The sequence below is a fragment of the Syngnathoides biaculeatus genome, chromosome 8 (assembly GCF_019802595.1).
Source record: "Syngnathoides biaculeatus isolate LvHL_M chromosome 8, ASM1980259v1, whole genome shotgun sequence".
Classification (NCBI taxonomy): Eukaryota; Metazoa; Chordata; class Actinopteri; order Syngnathiformes; family Syngnathidae; genus Syngnathoides; species Syngnathoides biaculeatus.
This window is the reverse complement of record NC_084647.1, coordinates 12,079,470-12,092,631: the sequence shown is the minus strand read 5'-3', so window position 1 is coordinate 12,092,631 and position 13,162 is coordinate 12,079,470. Positions and strand designations below refer to the sequence as shown.

Sequence of the window (13,162 nt, the reverse complement as noted above, 5' to 3'; positions counted from 1 at the left end):
AAATAGGGAATCCACAAACAGTTTTGGGATTGAGCAGAGAGAGATCCGAGCTTGACCCGCTTGACGGTCGCACGTTGTTTTTTTTTTTTTTTTTGCCAACAATCAAGCGTTGGTGAAATTCGTTTGCTGGAATGCCCAACATGTGAGTTTTAACAACAGAGCGGCCGGTTTGGAGACTTTAAAGTTGCTGCTGCGGGGTGCAAATGGATTTTAATGCCAAAATAAGGATGCGGCGTGACGTGCAACAAAGACAACTATGAACAATGGCAGAGAGGCACAGCAGGGGCGCGCCGGCGAAGAACTGCGGCGTCTCTTTTCAAAAGTTTGGGTCGTGCAGGGCCGACAGCAAGAGTGAGGATTCGGAGGCGGCCGCTGGTTCTGTCGCTCTGGAGCCCAGCGGGGCAGAGCAGCGTCATGTCAGCGCGTCGAGAAAAGTTTCCAAAATCTCTGCCACCGCAACCGCAGAGCCAAAGAAAGCCTCCTCCGCCCCTCTCTCCTCCATTTCTCCCTCTATCCGCCAGCTCACCGAGAAATTCAGCAGCAGCAGCAGCAGCAGCAGCAGCGGCTGTGGAGGCGGCGAGAGGACCCAGCACGCCCGGCCGGGAGACGCTGCAGCGGTGCAGCGCGAGAGCCGCACGCGTCCTCGCGTCAGGAGGAGCAGCTCTCTGTCCCGGCTGTCTTTGCACCCGGACGGCGGTGCGGCGATCTTGCCGGACAACAAGTCTTTCCTGGACAAAGTGCACAAGTTTAACTCCGCCGCGGATTCTCTTTCTGTGTCGGACTCTGAGAGAAAAAGTAAAAGGTGGACTTGTGCGGGGATAGCAACCGATTCCTGGGGTAAGAAAACTCCCTTTTTCGCATCTGATCACCCGAAGTCTTGTCTTGACAATGATGAAGAGGACGTCAAATTTAGTGGACCTTCTAAAGCTCACAGAACTTATCGAGGCAGCGAATTTAGTCCCCTGAATTCTGATAAATGGCCCAGCGTGACCAAAATAAGACAGCTTTTTGATGAGAGACCAAAGCAAAGCCACACTTGCGAGGATCAACAACAGGCCGGTAAAGGCGATTTGGGCCTGAAGAGCGACCCGGAGCGTGCCCCTCTTTCGGATAAAAACGCCAAACTTTCATCTTACTCCTCAGTTAATGCAGCCAAAAGTCTCTGTTCATCTGAGGGGAGCTTAGTTGAAGGACAAAACAGCGCTGCTGTCCAACAGACACTTTGTGACACTATGGACTTGCGTTCCAAAATCTATGAGCAGCAGTACGCACTTGATGAGGAGGCACGTTTGAAAACATCGGGTTATTATCACGAAACAATTTCTGGTGAGAATAAGTTCCAAAACAGTAGCGTTGGTACTTGTTGTCAGGATTACCATCGCGAAAAAAGTAACTCATCTCCATTCAGATCTCACAGCCCCAGCTCAGAGGCAAAGGCTTCCTCTAAAACTCCCACACTGATCCAGCTAACCCCTGACCCCCACCCTGACCTTCAGACCTCTGCTACTACTTCTCAGAGCGGCTCGGTGAGCCAGGACCCGTCCTTCTGCGCCTCCTTTCTTCAGAAGCCGATAGTGAGGGAGAAAAGGGTTAGTCAGGGGGTCGGGCTGGCGAGGGATAGTTTACATTCCTCACATAGCTCCTCTACAGCTCCCGCCCCTCTCCCCTTATTCCCCCTCCGCGCTCCAGCTCCAGATAAAGCCATTACCTCCTCCTCAACTGCAGCTCCCTCCTCAGCCCCTGTCAGAGTTGACTCTTTGCGGAGCTCCCGTTGGAGGTTTAGCTCCGGGGACGAAGAGGAGGAGCGTAGCGGGAAGAAAAGAGGAGGTGTTAGCTGGAGAGGCCCTTCTCATCCTTTTCTTGGCATCAGCGGAGGAGAGGGGGGCGTCACAGAGCAAGGTGGCAATTATTTGTCACGCAGTAAAAATGGCCGGTGGAATGCGCAGGCCGTTGGCAGGTCTTCGGGTAGTGAAGAGGAGAGCCCTGGTTCTCTAGGCTCATCCAGTAAGGAGGCTGTGCGGCGCCGCTCTCTGAGAAAGAAGAAGCGGTTCTGCGGCGGCGCCTCGGCGACCGGCCGTGATGATTATAACGATCATGATAGCGAATCAGACGAAAGCGACAGTAAGCCGTCCGTGACCATGGAGCCCTTGGATAGGCCTCGCCATATGACCACGGGAGGAGAGTTTTTTCCAAGAGTATCACGGAGCCACTCTGCAAGAGAATCCACTTTTCACAGTAACAGAGCAAGGATGCAGCAGCAGTGGGAGCGCATCTCTTGCCCTGTGGCGTCCACAACGCTTCCTGGCGTGTCTCGAGTCGCAAAGGTCAGCATCCCCCCTTTTGGCTCCAGTTCCGGTGGTTCCCGTTATAGCAGCCGATATTCCAGCACTGAGACGTTGAAGGCGGAGGACCCAGTCAACTCCACCAATCGTGGCGCAAACACATTTTTGAACACCGGTGGTGACCCCACTGCTCGAAACGCTTCCTCGTCTATGCTGAGTAAAACGTACTATGGGAATTTTACGATGTACCGTTCCCCGAGCTTTGGACACGGGGATAATTTCCCTCGTACCCAAGTGCGGACACGCCCCAAGATTGTGCCCGTAGACTCATCCCCTTCCGGGGTCCTTACTGCAGAAGGAAGACTACCTGAGACTGTGACATCACAGCAAACAACTGGAGGGGATAGCGCAGATGTTATGAATGGAATATCCAAATCCAACCCCGATATCACAACAGAAACGATGACACTGCTGAATTTCTTAAAATCAGACATTTCAGACCTGAAGGTGCGGAAAACAGGCGAGGAAATGAAATGTGGATTGGCTCCGCTGAGTCACGTTGGGACTCCGTTGCCCTCTGGTCGTCGGTTGTCACTAAAAGACTTGACCGCTACCCTGCGGCGTGCAAAATCCTTCACGTATTCTGGTAAATCCCCGACAGCCGTGCGATGTTACCTGGCAAGTGGTACAACCAAAAGAAGCACTTCTGAGCAAGAACTTGACCTGGATAGAGAAAAGAATGGAGGCAGGCTTCCCAACTCTGACAGGGAGGTAGAAAGTGACAGTGGGGATTTTAGGCTCGGAAGAGGGCGAAGGTTTTTCGATTATGGGTATGATGACCCTGAGGAGGACGTGATGCCAACGCCGCTGCAAGAAAAATATGTGCAGGAAGCCAGGCAGGTTATTCAGGATATCTGCCAGATGAACACCAGAGAAGATGACGATATTGATATCACAAGCGTGATTGAGGATAATTGTTTGAAGATCAAGAAAACCGATGAAGAAAAGAGAAAAGGAATGCACATTGGAGGTGAGGCAGCGACGGACAAATGGGCCGAGTTTAAAACCACAACGGAAAGAGATAAACATGAGCAAGAGAATGGGGAGAGGGAGAAGAGAGAGAGGGATGGACAAAGTATGCAGCCGGAGAAGCTGAACAGGAGTGATACAGAGTACCAGGAGAAGGTGAAGAGACAGAGCAGAGAGACAGCGAGGGTATTACTGAAGGGGGACTCGGAAGAAAGCGTGTGCTTTGACCGCTCTGTGGATGAGCTTTCAGGCCACGAGTCGAGTCTAACAGATGAAGGGATTGTAACGGAGCCAGAGATTGGCCCTGCTGACCCCTCTGAGAAAGCTTTCTTGAGGTCAGGAAGGGTTAATTTGGGGGCATGCATCGCTAGGGATGTACTCGGGCAGCCCGTCACCATATGGAAGCAATCAGTGCTCCATGAAGAGAAAGGGCTTAAGAAGGAAAGCGAGGAAATGATGGAGAACAACACCGGGTGTACGGTTCGTCTAAATGAAGTCTGCATACCTCCCTCCTTGCTTCACCCCTCCCGTGCGGAAGAGCTCGACTGCATTATCACGGACTCCGTCGCTGGTCTCAACTGCGTCGACGCTACCAATGAGGCAAGCAACAGCAGCGGTTCCGTACCGCAGGCATCGGCAGTTGTTCCGGAAGGCTTTGAAGCTCCTGATACCCCCAGCGCTGTCCGCCGAAGACGCAAGTTCTCCCCTTCTAATAACAGTAACGGAGCCTCAGAGGGTTCTTACAGTAGCACAGATTCAACAGCAGCAGCTGACGGGATTGGGGATTCAACAGTTTATCGCTCCCTCAGCGATCCGATGCCTCAAAGATGCTCTACTGTGGCTGAGGAAGACAATTTTTCCTCTGTCGACAGCAACCTTTTAGGATCTCTTGGTCTCAAATCTCCTGCTGTACCCCCCTTTTCAGAACACAAAGGAAGCGTGGCCAGTGACTTGTCTGTGTACAGCGATGGCGGACTCTGGGAAGAAGTAGTTGGTGACTACAGCGGCGTCATCAGGAGCATTGTAGCTGAGCCGGGAGCCGTGGACAGAGTGATGACTGATTATGGCAATGGCAAAGCTCCTAAAAAGAAATCGTTTAGTGACCCCAGTCGACGTAGCGATGCAGCTTTGCTTTCCTATAATGACTCTCGGTTTAAAGGTCAGTCCCGTAGCACTGGCCCAATCAATGAGTTGGATCAGGTTGGCGCAATCCCACCTTCCAGCAGCGAGCCAATCCTAAATAAGCATCAAGAAACAACATGGGAGGCCGAGGGGCAGCCTAAAGTGGACTTAATCACACAGTCCAATGATTGTCACCGCAGAAGTGTCAATATTGACAGCAAGAGGGCCCAGTCCCAGTCCGGCAATCCCGACTATGAGAACAATGTTATAGATCAAAGTGGGCAAAAAAAAGCGGCGGAGACAAGGAGATTTAATTTCGACCTCAAGCTCGCTGAAGCTTTATCGCCTAGGATGGTTCGCCGATCCCCGAGAAAGCGCCCAAACAGGTTGGCTCATTTTTTTTCTCACGAAGAACCACTTGAGCCCCCAGAACTCGAGGAGCAAGTGGGTCCCTGTGATGCAGCTGAGCCCGCGCCTCTTCTTCCCTCATCCAAATCAAAGACCAGACCGAAGCACGTAAGACATGCCAGCGAGCCTGCCACATTCATACCCATCTCGCCACCTCCGCGACTGCACCCTCTCAAGAAAGGGAGCAGTCTTTCAGACCAACCCGCCGGGAGTTCAACAGCCCCGAGTAAGCTCCCAGTAGACAAGGTCCCATCTCTGGAGGACGTGACCCCGAAATCTATTCTCGACATTGGCACTCCCGAGAGAGACGCGGACAGTCCAGGGCCTCTCCCCGGGAGTAGGGATGGGGCTGAAGGTTCGGTGTCTTCATCGGAGGGACCCAGCGAGATCTTTGCCGGCCAAACTTCAGGCGCTGTACCACAGAAGGGTTTGGACAATGCACCGTCTGTACCAGCCCCGCAGAGGACCAAGCCTCGAGTGGTAAGTCCACATTTGCATTGTCGTTGTTTTTAGCATACTGTACACTGTGCATATTTGAAGCTAGAAGCTTGGACATAAACGAGAGGGTTAGGAATCAATTCTAGTTTATTTTGACAAACGCGCTTTGTCACATATTTGCGTTAAACCAGTCCACAATAGTCTGGAACTGTTGGTTCTTTCTTTTGCTTACAGCTGATGACTCTGTGTATGTTTTTTTTTTTTTTTTTTTTACAAGTCGTGCTGTGAATTTTCACGTCACGCGGTTAAGTGTAAGCGTGCGTTTGCGAGACTGCATTAGGGGAACCATCGCAGCCTGAGCTGTGTTCAACAAACATCAGAGGATGTTATTGGTGCGATTAAACAAATGTCAGAGGGACGGCATCGGGGAGTGGGCCAAGCCCGACAAGTGCAGGGGTCTGTTTGTCTTTGTTTCTTCCATCCAGTATGGATTGTACAGCTAAAGAGGAAGAGAGGACACAATGAGTAATTCAGTGCTGAACAGAGGTTTTTTTTTTTTTTTTTTTTTTTACTTGTGAGGTACACTGTGTGCTGTTAAATTCATCCATCTATCCATTTTCTTAGCCGCTTATCCTCACAGGGGTCGCGGGGAGTGCTGGAGCCTAGCCCAGCTGTCAACTGGCAGGAGGCGGGGTACACCCTGAAATGGTTGCCAGCAGATTGCCGGGAAGATAGAGGCAAACTGCCGCACTCACAATCACACCTCGGGGCAATTTAGAGTTTGCAATTAATGTCGCATGTTTTTGGGATGTGGGAGGAAACCGGTGTGCCCGGAGAAAACCCACGCAGGCACGGGAGAACGTGCAAACTCCACACAGGGAGGGGCCGGGATTGAACCTGGGTCCTCAGAACCTGCGGTTAGCTGGCAACCAGTTCAGGGAGTGCCCTGCCTCCTGCCTGTTGTCAGCTGGGAAAGGTTCCAGCACTCCCGCGACACCGCGAAAATGGATGGACGGATTAGTCTACATGTAAAAAAAATACAAATGTGCAACACTACTTTTTTTTGCAAAGTACAACAGTAAAAACAGTAAATCCGTCAAACTAAACTTTTATCTTTCTAAAGCAGAATTCTGGCGACAGTTATTGTGTTGGCTTTCAATAGATTGCAACTGAAGTGTGTAAGAAGTGATTATTTGTGTCTACATATTCGCTTTGTATTTCGTGACCGAGAGCTAGTTTCTGTAGCCGGTGATCGGATCGCCAAGGTCCCCGCCTTTGGCCCCTTTGACCGGCGTCCAGGCTCGGTAAACCAAGATCCAATTTTTCTACTCGTCATTGGGGTTTTGGAGTCGTACTTAGTCTGGTCCCTGACCTAGGGTGCCATGGGTGAGTGTACCAGGCAGGGGGATGAAGCCCCAGACAACTTAGCTCTTAGGATCATCGGGACACACAAGTTGACGGCTCGAGGAGGGGCCTTACTTTCCTCATTCACAATTTTTGCAGTAGTGAGTGACCTCGGCCTGCAGGAAGTAGCTCGAGGAAAATAGGAAGTTGTTGTGGTTATTGAATGTTTGATGATGGCCAATAGTACCGGCGCGTGTGTGTGTGTGTGTTCTCTTTGGTCCGCTTTGTGTACATGTTGTTAGTCTGGAATATATCAGTGCCTCGTTCCCAACGTGCTGTTTATATCACTTCTTCTGATTAAGTATGCGTGAGTGAGAGTTTGGGACAAAATGTAACAAAAACTTTTGAACGGCACAAAAGAGCGCCGACGAGCAAGCCGCAATATGTGAAAGAAATAAAACGGGGAGGGGAATAAGTTTGTCGTCGCTTATGCTAAATGGAGCTTCGTTCTTCAACAGTTGCCGCCTTTCCCGGACTTGTATTTACGGCTCTTTTCATATCCTGTAGTTCCTCAAAAAATATATTTAGTTTAGCTTCTTCGTGACATCTTCCTTACTTCATTGGTCATGCTGTAATGATTCTCCCTTTTCCTCTCCCCGCTCACTGTGAAACTTTCTGGAACATAGCAGTGAGGTGAGATCATTTGTCTTGGTGTAAGCAAACCAACCCAAAATATCAGGTAGGGAGGGAGGTGTGTGGCGGTGGGGGAGGAAGGGGGGGGGGGTTTAAAGAAAAGGTTTGCTGGCCAAAGGACTGTGGAATAGAACCATAGAACCGAGAGAGCTGACGAATGAGAATGGAGGGGAAGGACGGTGCAGGGCGAGGCACTGAAGCGCGATTGCACACATTTCCACTGAACCACAGCAACCGCTCGGAAGGAATATCCCGATCGCCATGGTGACAGATGGGAGGTTTCATGGAAAAAAAAAAAAAAAAAATACGGTCCAATACTACTTTAAAACGTGAATTTGACAAAATGTTCCTTGGTGGCCTGTGAGGAAAATTCATTTTTTTCCATATGGAATCCATTTCTAACCAATGGGATAATCTCTCAGAATGTTCTGAAGTCAATAATAATAATAAGATCAGGTTTATTGATATGACAGTGTCGATCCGTCTTTAAAAACATTACAATTATCAGTGATATTACTGAAATAAATATCATCATTTGGTCAAATTCATCTCATTTCCTTGGGCTATTTCCATACAAAAACAAGTACCGTAATTTCCGGCCTATAAGTCGCAAGTTTTCAAGTTTGCGCTTTCAACCCTGCGGTTTATGCAGTGATGCAGGTAATTTGTGCAGTTTTTCAAATGGCCGCAAGGGGGCACTCGAGCGGAAAAGGTAAGAGTGAGCCCAATGGAATATATACGCAGAGGACGTGACTTTTACCGGTATGTTTTTTTAATTTTTTAACTGGCCCTGTTAGCGCTGAGCTAGCGTTAATGCTGTGCTAGCGTGTTGCTGTGTCTCAGTGATTTTTACCGGTATGTTTTTTTTTTTTTTTTTTTAAACCGGCCCTGTTAGCACTGAGCTAGCGTTAGCATCGCCCTAGCATGTTGCTACTGTGTTACTGCCGTATCTCAGTGATTTAGTTTTAGATTTAGTGTTTTTTTTAACAGCCCTGTTCTCACTTAAAGTGTTGTTGCTATGTTAAGCTAAGCTAAGGTATTAAAACTTTGAAAACTCTGTATTCTGTATTCCGTCTTTCTTTGTAAATATCTCGTATTTCAATGTGGACACTTGCGGCTTTTACACAGGTGCGGCTTATGTATGTACCAAATGGTATTTCCTTTACAAATGCACTGAGTGGGGCTTATTAGCAGGTGCGCTCTGTCGGCTGGAAATTACAGTGTATATACAGTATTTATTTTTTAAATTAAACCTTGCATCTTTCTACTTTGGTCAATGTGCTTTTTGCACGTTATTTGGACTGCTTTTGCATGACGTGATTCTGCCATTGACTCTTCACGTGAGCAATTCCATTTATTGGGTTTCGTTTATTGGGTGTATTAATTGAATAGCGGAATAACCGATAGCATCTGAATTCCGAAGCCGTTGACGTAAATTGGAGCTCGTTACTTGGCTGCGCGTAGCAGAGGTGACGTTGATCCGGTTGCACCTTATTTGCGGTTTAAAGAAGAGCCAACGTGGAAAGTTCAGCTGCATTCATGCTGAGGTAACTCATCTGGCGTTCGGCTTTCTGCCTAGTCGGGCACTAGGATTGAAACATGAGTAGAACATCAGGAGATCATTTTATCCCATTAACATCATTTAAGCGATAAAACAATTCATTGTTTATCTTTTCAATAATCAGTCACGGAAATTGAGTCAAATTTGCGTTCGCTGTTAGGTTTATAATTTTGTGTTTGTAGTATGTATTTTTGACGCCCTTGACAAACCTCAGGTTCGTGGTTAGCGCACTAGTAGCTGTTCCGAAAATGTAACGTTTTCATTCATCAAGAATACATAATTTTTTGATAGCATTTAATCCACGTGAGGTTCGCAGGTGAGCTGGAGCCTATCCTAACTGACTTTGGGCAAGAGGGAAGGCGCACCTTGGACTGGTCGCTAGTCAATCACAGTGCACATCCATCCATCCATTTTCTTAGCCGCTTATCCTCACAAGGGGAGTGCTGAAGCCTATCCCAGCTGTCAACGGGAAGGAGGCGGGGTACACCCTCAACTGGTCGCCAACCAATCGCAAGGCACATCGAGACAAACTGCCGCACTAATCACACCTAGGGGCAATTCAGTGTGTCCAATTAAGGTTACATGTTTTGGGAATGTGAGAGGAAACCGGAGTGTCCGGAGGAAACCCTCGCAGGCACGGGGAGAACATGCAAATTCCGCACAGGGAGGGTCCGGGATGGAACCCGTGACCTGAGAACTGGGAGGCCAATGCTTTGTGCACATACAGTATAGACCAAAAAAAAAAAACCCCAAAAACATTTAGCATCTTGGATTAATCTAGCGTGCTTGTTTTTGGAATGTTGGTGGATGCAGCAGTACTCATCGCCTGGATTTGAACCGACGCCCAAAAAAACGTCACTCGTTTTTTTTTTTTTTTTGTTAATTCAGCCCTGAAGTCTCATGTTACAGATTCTAACATACTTAATAGGACTCTAGTTTTTGTGACCAGCGCAAATCCAACACCGTGATAAAATATAGAATGAGCTGGAGAAGGTCCTCGGACCTCACTGATCGAGATCCCCTCCAAAGATTTTTCGTTTCCACCCCAGCCAAGTTAGGGATTCCCCCCTTGTCAGAGGAATGTGTTCTGCTATGTCTAATATTTGAACGCCGTATGCTGACATTTCTTTTTGAGACGGTGTTGTGTTGCATTTACCATAAATAGTGAACTCGTGTCTTTCAGTTCTTGTCGCATCGAAATGAGGACATCTCCGACATGTGTTCAACCGTTCCAACCGCAGTTTTAATGTGGGGGCAAGTATGAAAATTATGCTGGTTGTGGTTTTAATGAGGAGACGGAGCAGAGCTCCACGTCCTTCTGGACCTGCTCTGAAGGTTGCATGTTTATTTCTTTGGATTCAGGATGGACTTTCTTCTTCTTCTCTTCTTCTTCTTCTTCTTCTTCTCCTTCTTTTTTTTATCAGACCACCCAGGATGAAACAAAATGCCTCCCCCTCGGCTAATGTTTTCCTCTCCCTGTTACACGTCGTCATGGCGAAGAGGAGCCGCAAGTGTTGTACCTTCGTTGGTCTGTTTATAGGATTGCGTGATCGCAGCAATTTTCATCTGCTGGAGGAAGAAGGGAATAGATGGACTTAAGTGTGTTTTGAGATGGACCAAGAGGGTGTTGCTTTTGGGACAGGCGCAGCATAAATATTTTGTGTTCTACACATTTGGGAGTGTTTGTCACTGATGATTTCATGAGGGATTCATCGAGCTGCGTGATAACGGTCTGAGCTTATTGTGACAGATGTAATTTCATACAGGAGGCCTCTGACTGCTGGGATTGGTTGTCAGCTGGGATCGGTTCCAGCTCACTTCTCACCCTAATGGGGACCAGCGGTCTAGAAAATCAATAGTATCTAACTGGTATCAGAAAAGGGTAGCGTGCCCTCTCCCGGTTGGGGATGAGATCCTGCCCCAAGTGGAGGAGTTCAAGTATCTTGGGGTCTTGTTGACGAGTGAGGGAAGAATGGAGCTGGAGATCGACAGACGGATCGGTGCAGCGTCTGCAGTCATGCGGACTTTGTGTCGGTCCATTGTGGTAAAGAGGGAGCTAAGTCGAAAGGCAAAGCTCTTAATTTAATACTCGATCTACGTTCCTAACCTCACCAATGGGCACGAGCTGTGGGTAGTGACTGAAAGAACAAGATCCCAGATACAAGCGCTCGAAATGAGTGTCTTCCGCAGGGTTCCGGGCTCTCCCTTAGAGATAGGGTGAGAAGCTCGGTCATCCAGTGTCGAGCCGCTACTCCTCCACATTGAGAGGGGCCAGATGAGGTGGATGGCATCCGATCTTGATGCTTCCCGGACGCCTCCTGATGAGGTGTTCCGGGCACGTCCCACCGGAAAGAGACCCCGGAGACGACCCAGGACATACTGGAGAGACTGTTTCTCGGCTGCCCCGGGAACTCCGTGGAATTCCTCCGGGAGAGCTGGAAGAAGTGGCTGGGGAAAGGGAAGTCTGGGTATTCCCGCTGAAGCTACTTCCCCTGCGACCCAACCCGGAGAAACGGTAGAAAATGGATGGATGGATGGTATCTAACTGGTATCCGCGTCCTTCTATTCAGAGGGTCCACATTCAAGCTTGCTGTCTCTTTGTAGCATTGTCTATAGATCTCCACAATTCTTGAGGACTTATCGACATTCTTCTCGTGAAGAATGTGCGTTAAATGGAGAATTGGAGGGATGCCATGTCTTTACGATCGGGCAAAGGTATTTTGAAAGCAAGTAGGCTACATACCAGGACAACTCCAGCGCTCATTTACTGTCGGATATGCCCTTATTAAATTCCAACGTCTGGAATCTGATCTAACAGCAAATCACACAGACAACACAACGTATTGTCGGGTGGGATTTATAGGCCTCAACCATACCCGTCTCATCGGCCAGTGAAATTGTCAAATACTGTACCACCACGAACACCTACGAGGCTATTTGAGAGAGCGAACTCTAAGGGCCAATGGCGACTTTTGCACACAGCCAGCAATGACCAAAATATGGACGCAGTATATATTTTTGAGATTATTTAAAAAAAAGCAAACAAGGATGATTATTTCATGTCGTTTTCCTTGTGTTCTGTTGTGTACTCTGAGAGGATTTCTCTTGATTTCTGATTCTGTAGCGTTTCTGCATCTGTATGTGTAAGACATGCTAACCTGTACAGTGTATGCCTCCTTATACCCATATATTATTCATTAAATTTGCCGTTGAGAAAAGCACAGCCCATTAAAAAATGAACACATGAATGAATTGTTTTGATATAGGAATTACTCCTCTGGTGACTGAATGTAATATTCCATCATCTGATCATTCTTTAGTGAAGTTTTTACAATCATTTCTGGTCACCTTTTGGCAAACGTCTAGCTTCTACTGCTCCAGAATTCTCTGTGCTACATAAAACACTGTGTTCTTTCTAAAATACACTGTACATGACCGCTTTACAGTTGCCACGTCTGCTACACGGGTTGTGGTCATGTATATCAGGAGTGTCAAACTCATTTTTGTCGTGGGCCACGTTGTACTTAAGTTTTGCCTCAGAGGGATGTTATGACTGTGAAACCATCAAATTTTTTTAATCGCCCCATCATATTTACACATGAAATTTATGAACTAGTTCGGGAATCAGAAATCAAGGTTATTGAGTTTTTTTTCAGCCATTATTTTCATGTTTTAAAGGAACAATTCAAAAGATGGAGGCACGCACTGCAAAGGAGAGGAATGAAGATTAGCCGAAGTGAAACAGAATATATGTGCATGGATGTGTGTGTGTGTAAGACTTGAAATACTTGGGGTCAATGGTAGAGAGCAATGGAGAGTGTGGTAAGGAAGTGAAGAAACGAGTCCAAGCGGGGTGGAACAGTTGGCGGAAGGTGTCTTGTGTTCTATGTGACAGAAGAGTCTTGGCTAGGATGAAGGGCAAAGTTTATAAAGCAGTGGTGAGGCCGGCCATGATGTACAGATTAGAGATGGTGGCACTGAAGAAACAACAGGAAGCTGAACTGGAGGTGGCAGAAATGAAGATGTTGAGGTTCTCGCTCGGAGTGACCAGGTTGGATAGGATTAGAAATGAGCTCATTAGAGGGACAGCCAAAGTTGGATGTTTTGGAGACAAGGTTCGAGAGAGCAGACTTCGATGGTTTGGATGTGTCCCGAGGCGAGAGAGTGAATATATTGGTAGAAGGGTGCTGAGGATGGAGCTGCAAGGCAAAAGAGCGAAAGAGAGGAAGACCAAAGAAAAGGTTGATGGATGTTCTGAGGGAGGACTTGAAGACTGTAGGGTTTG

The 13,162-nt window shown here is 47.9% G+C and overlaps 1 protein-coding gene across 2 annotated transcripts in view; it reads left to right on the top strand.

Annotated features, from left to right (window-relative positions):
- Positions 1-40: 40 nt before the first annotated feature.
- The window catches only part of LOC133504494 (rho guanine nucleotide exchange factor 17-like), a 63,648-nt gene continuing 50,526 nt past the window's right edge, over positions 41-13,162 (top strand). For both annotated transcript variants that reach the window (XR_009795979.1, XM_061826775.1), the window contains exon 1: positions 41-5,321. Coding sequence is in view for 1 of the 2 variants with exons in the window: in XM_061826775.1 (XP_061682759.1) it covers positions 264-5,321 (5,058 nt within the window). In the remaining variant the exon portion in view is untranslated. The remainder of the gene's footprint in view (positions 5,322-13,162) is intronic.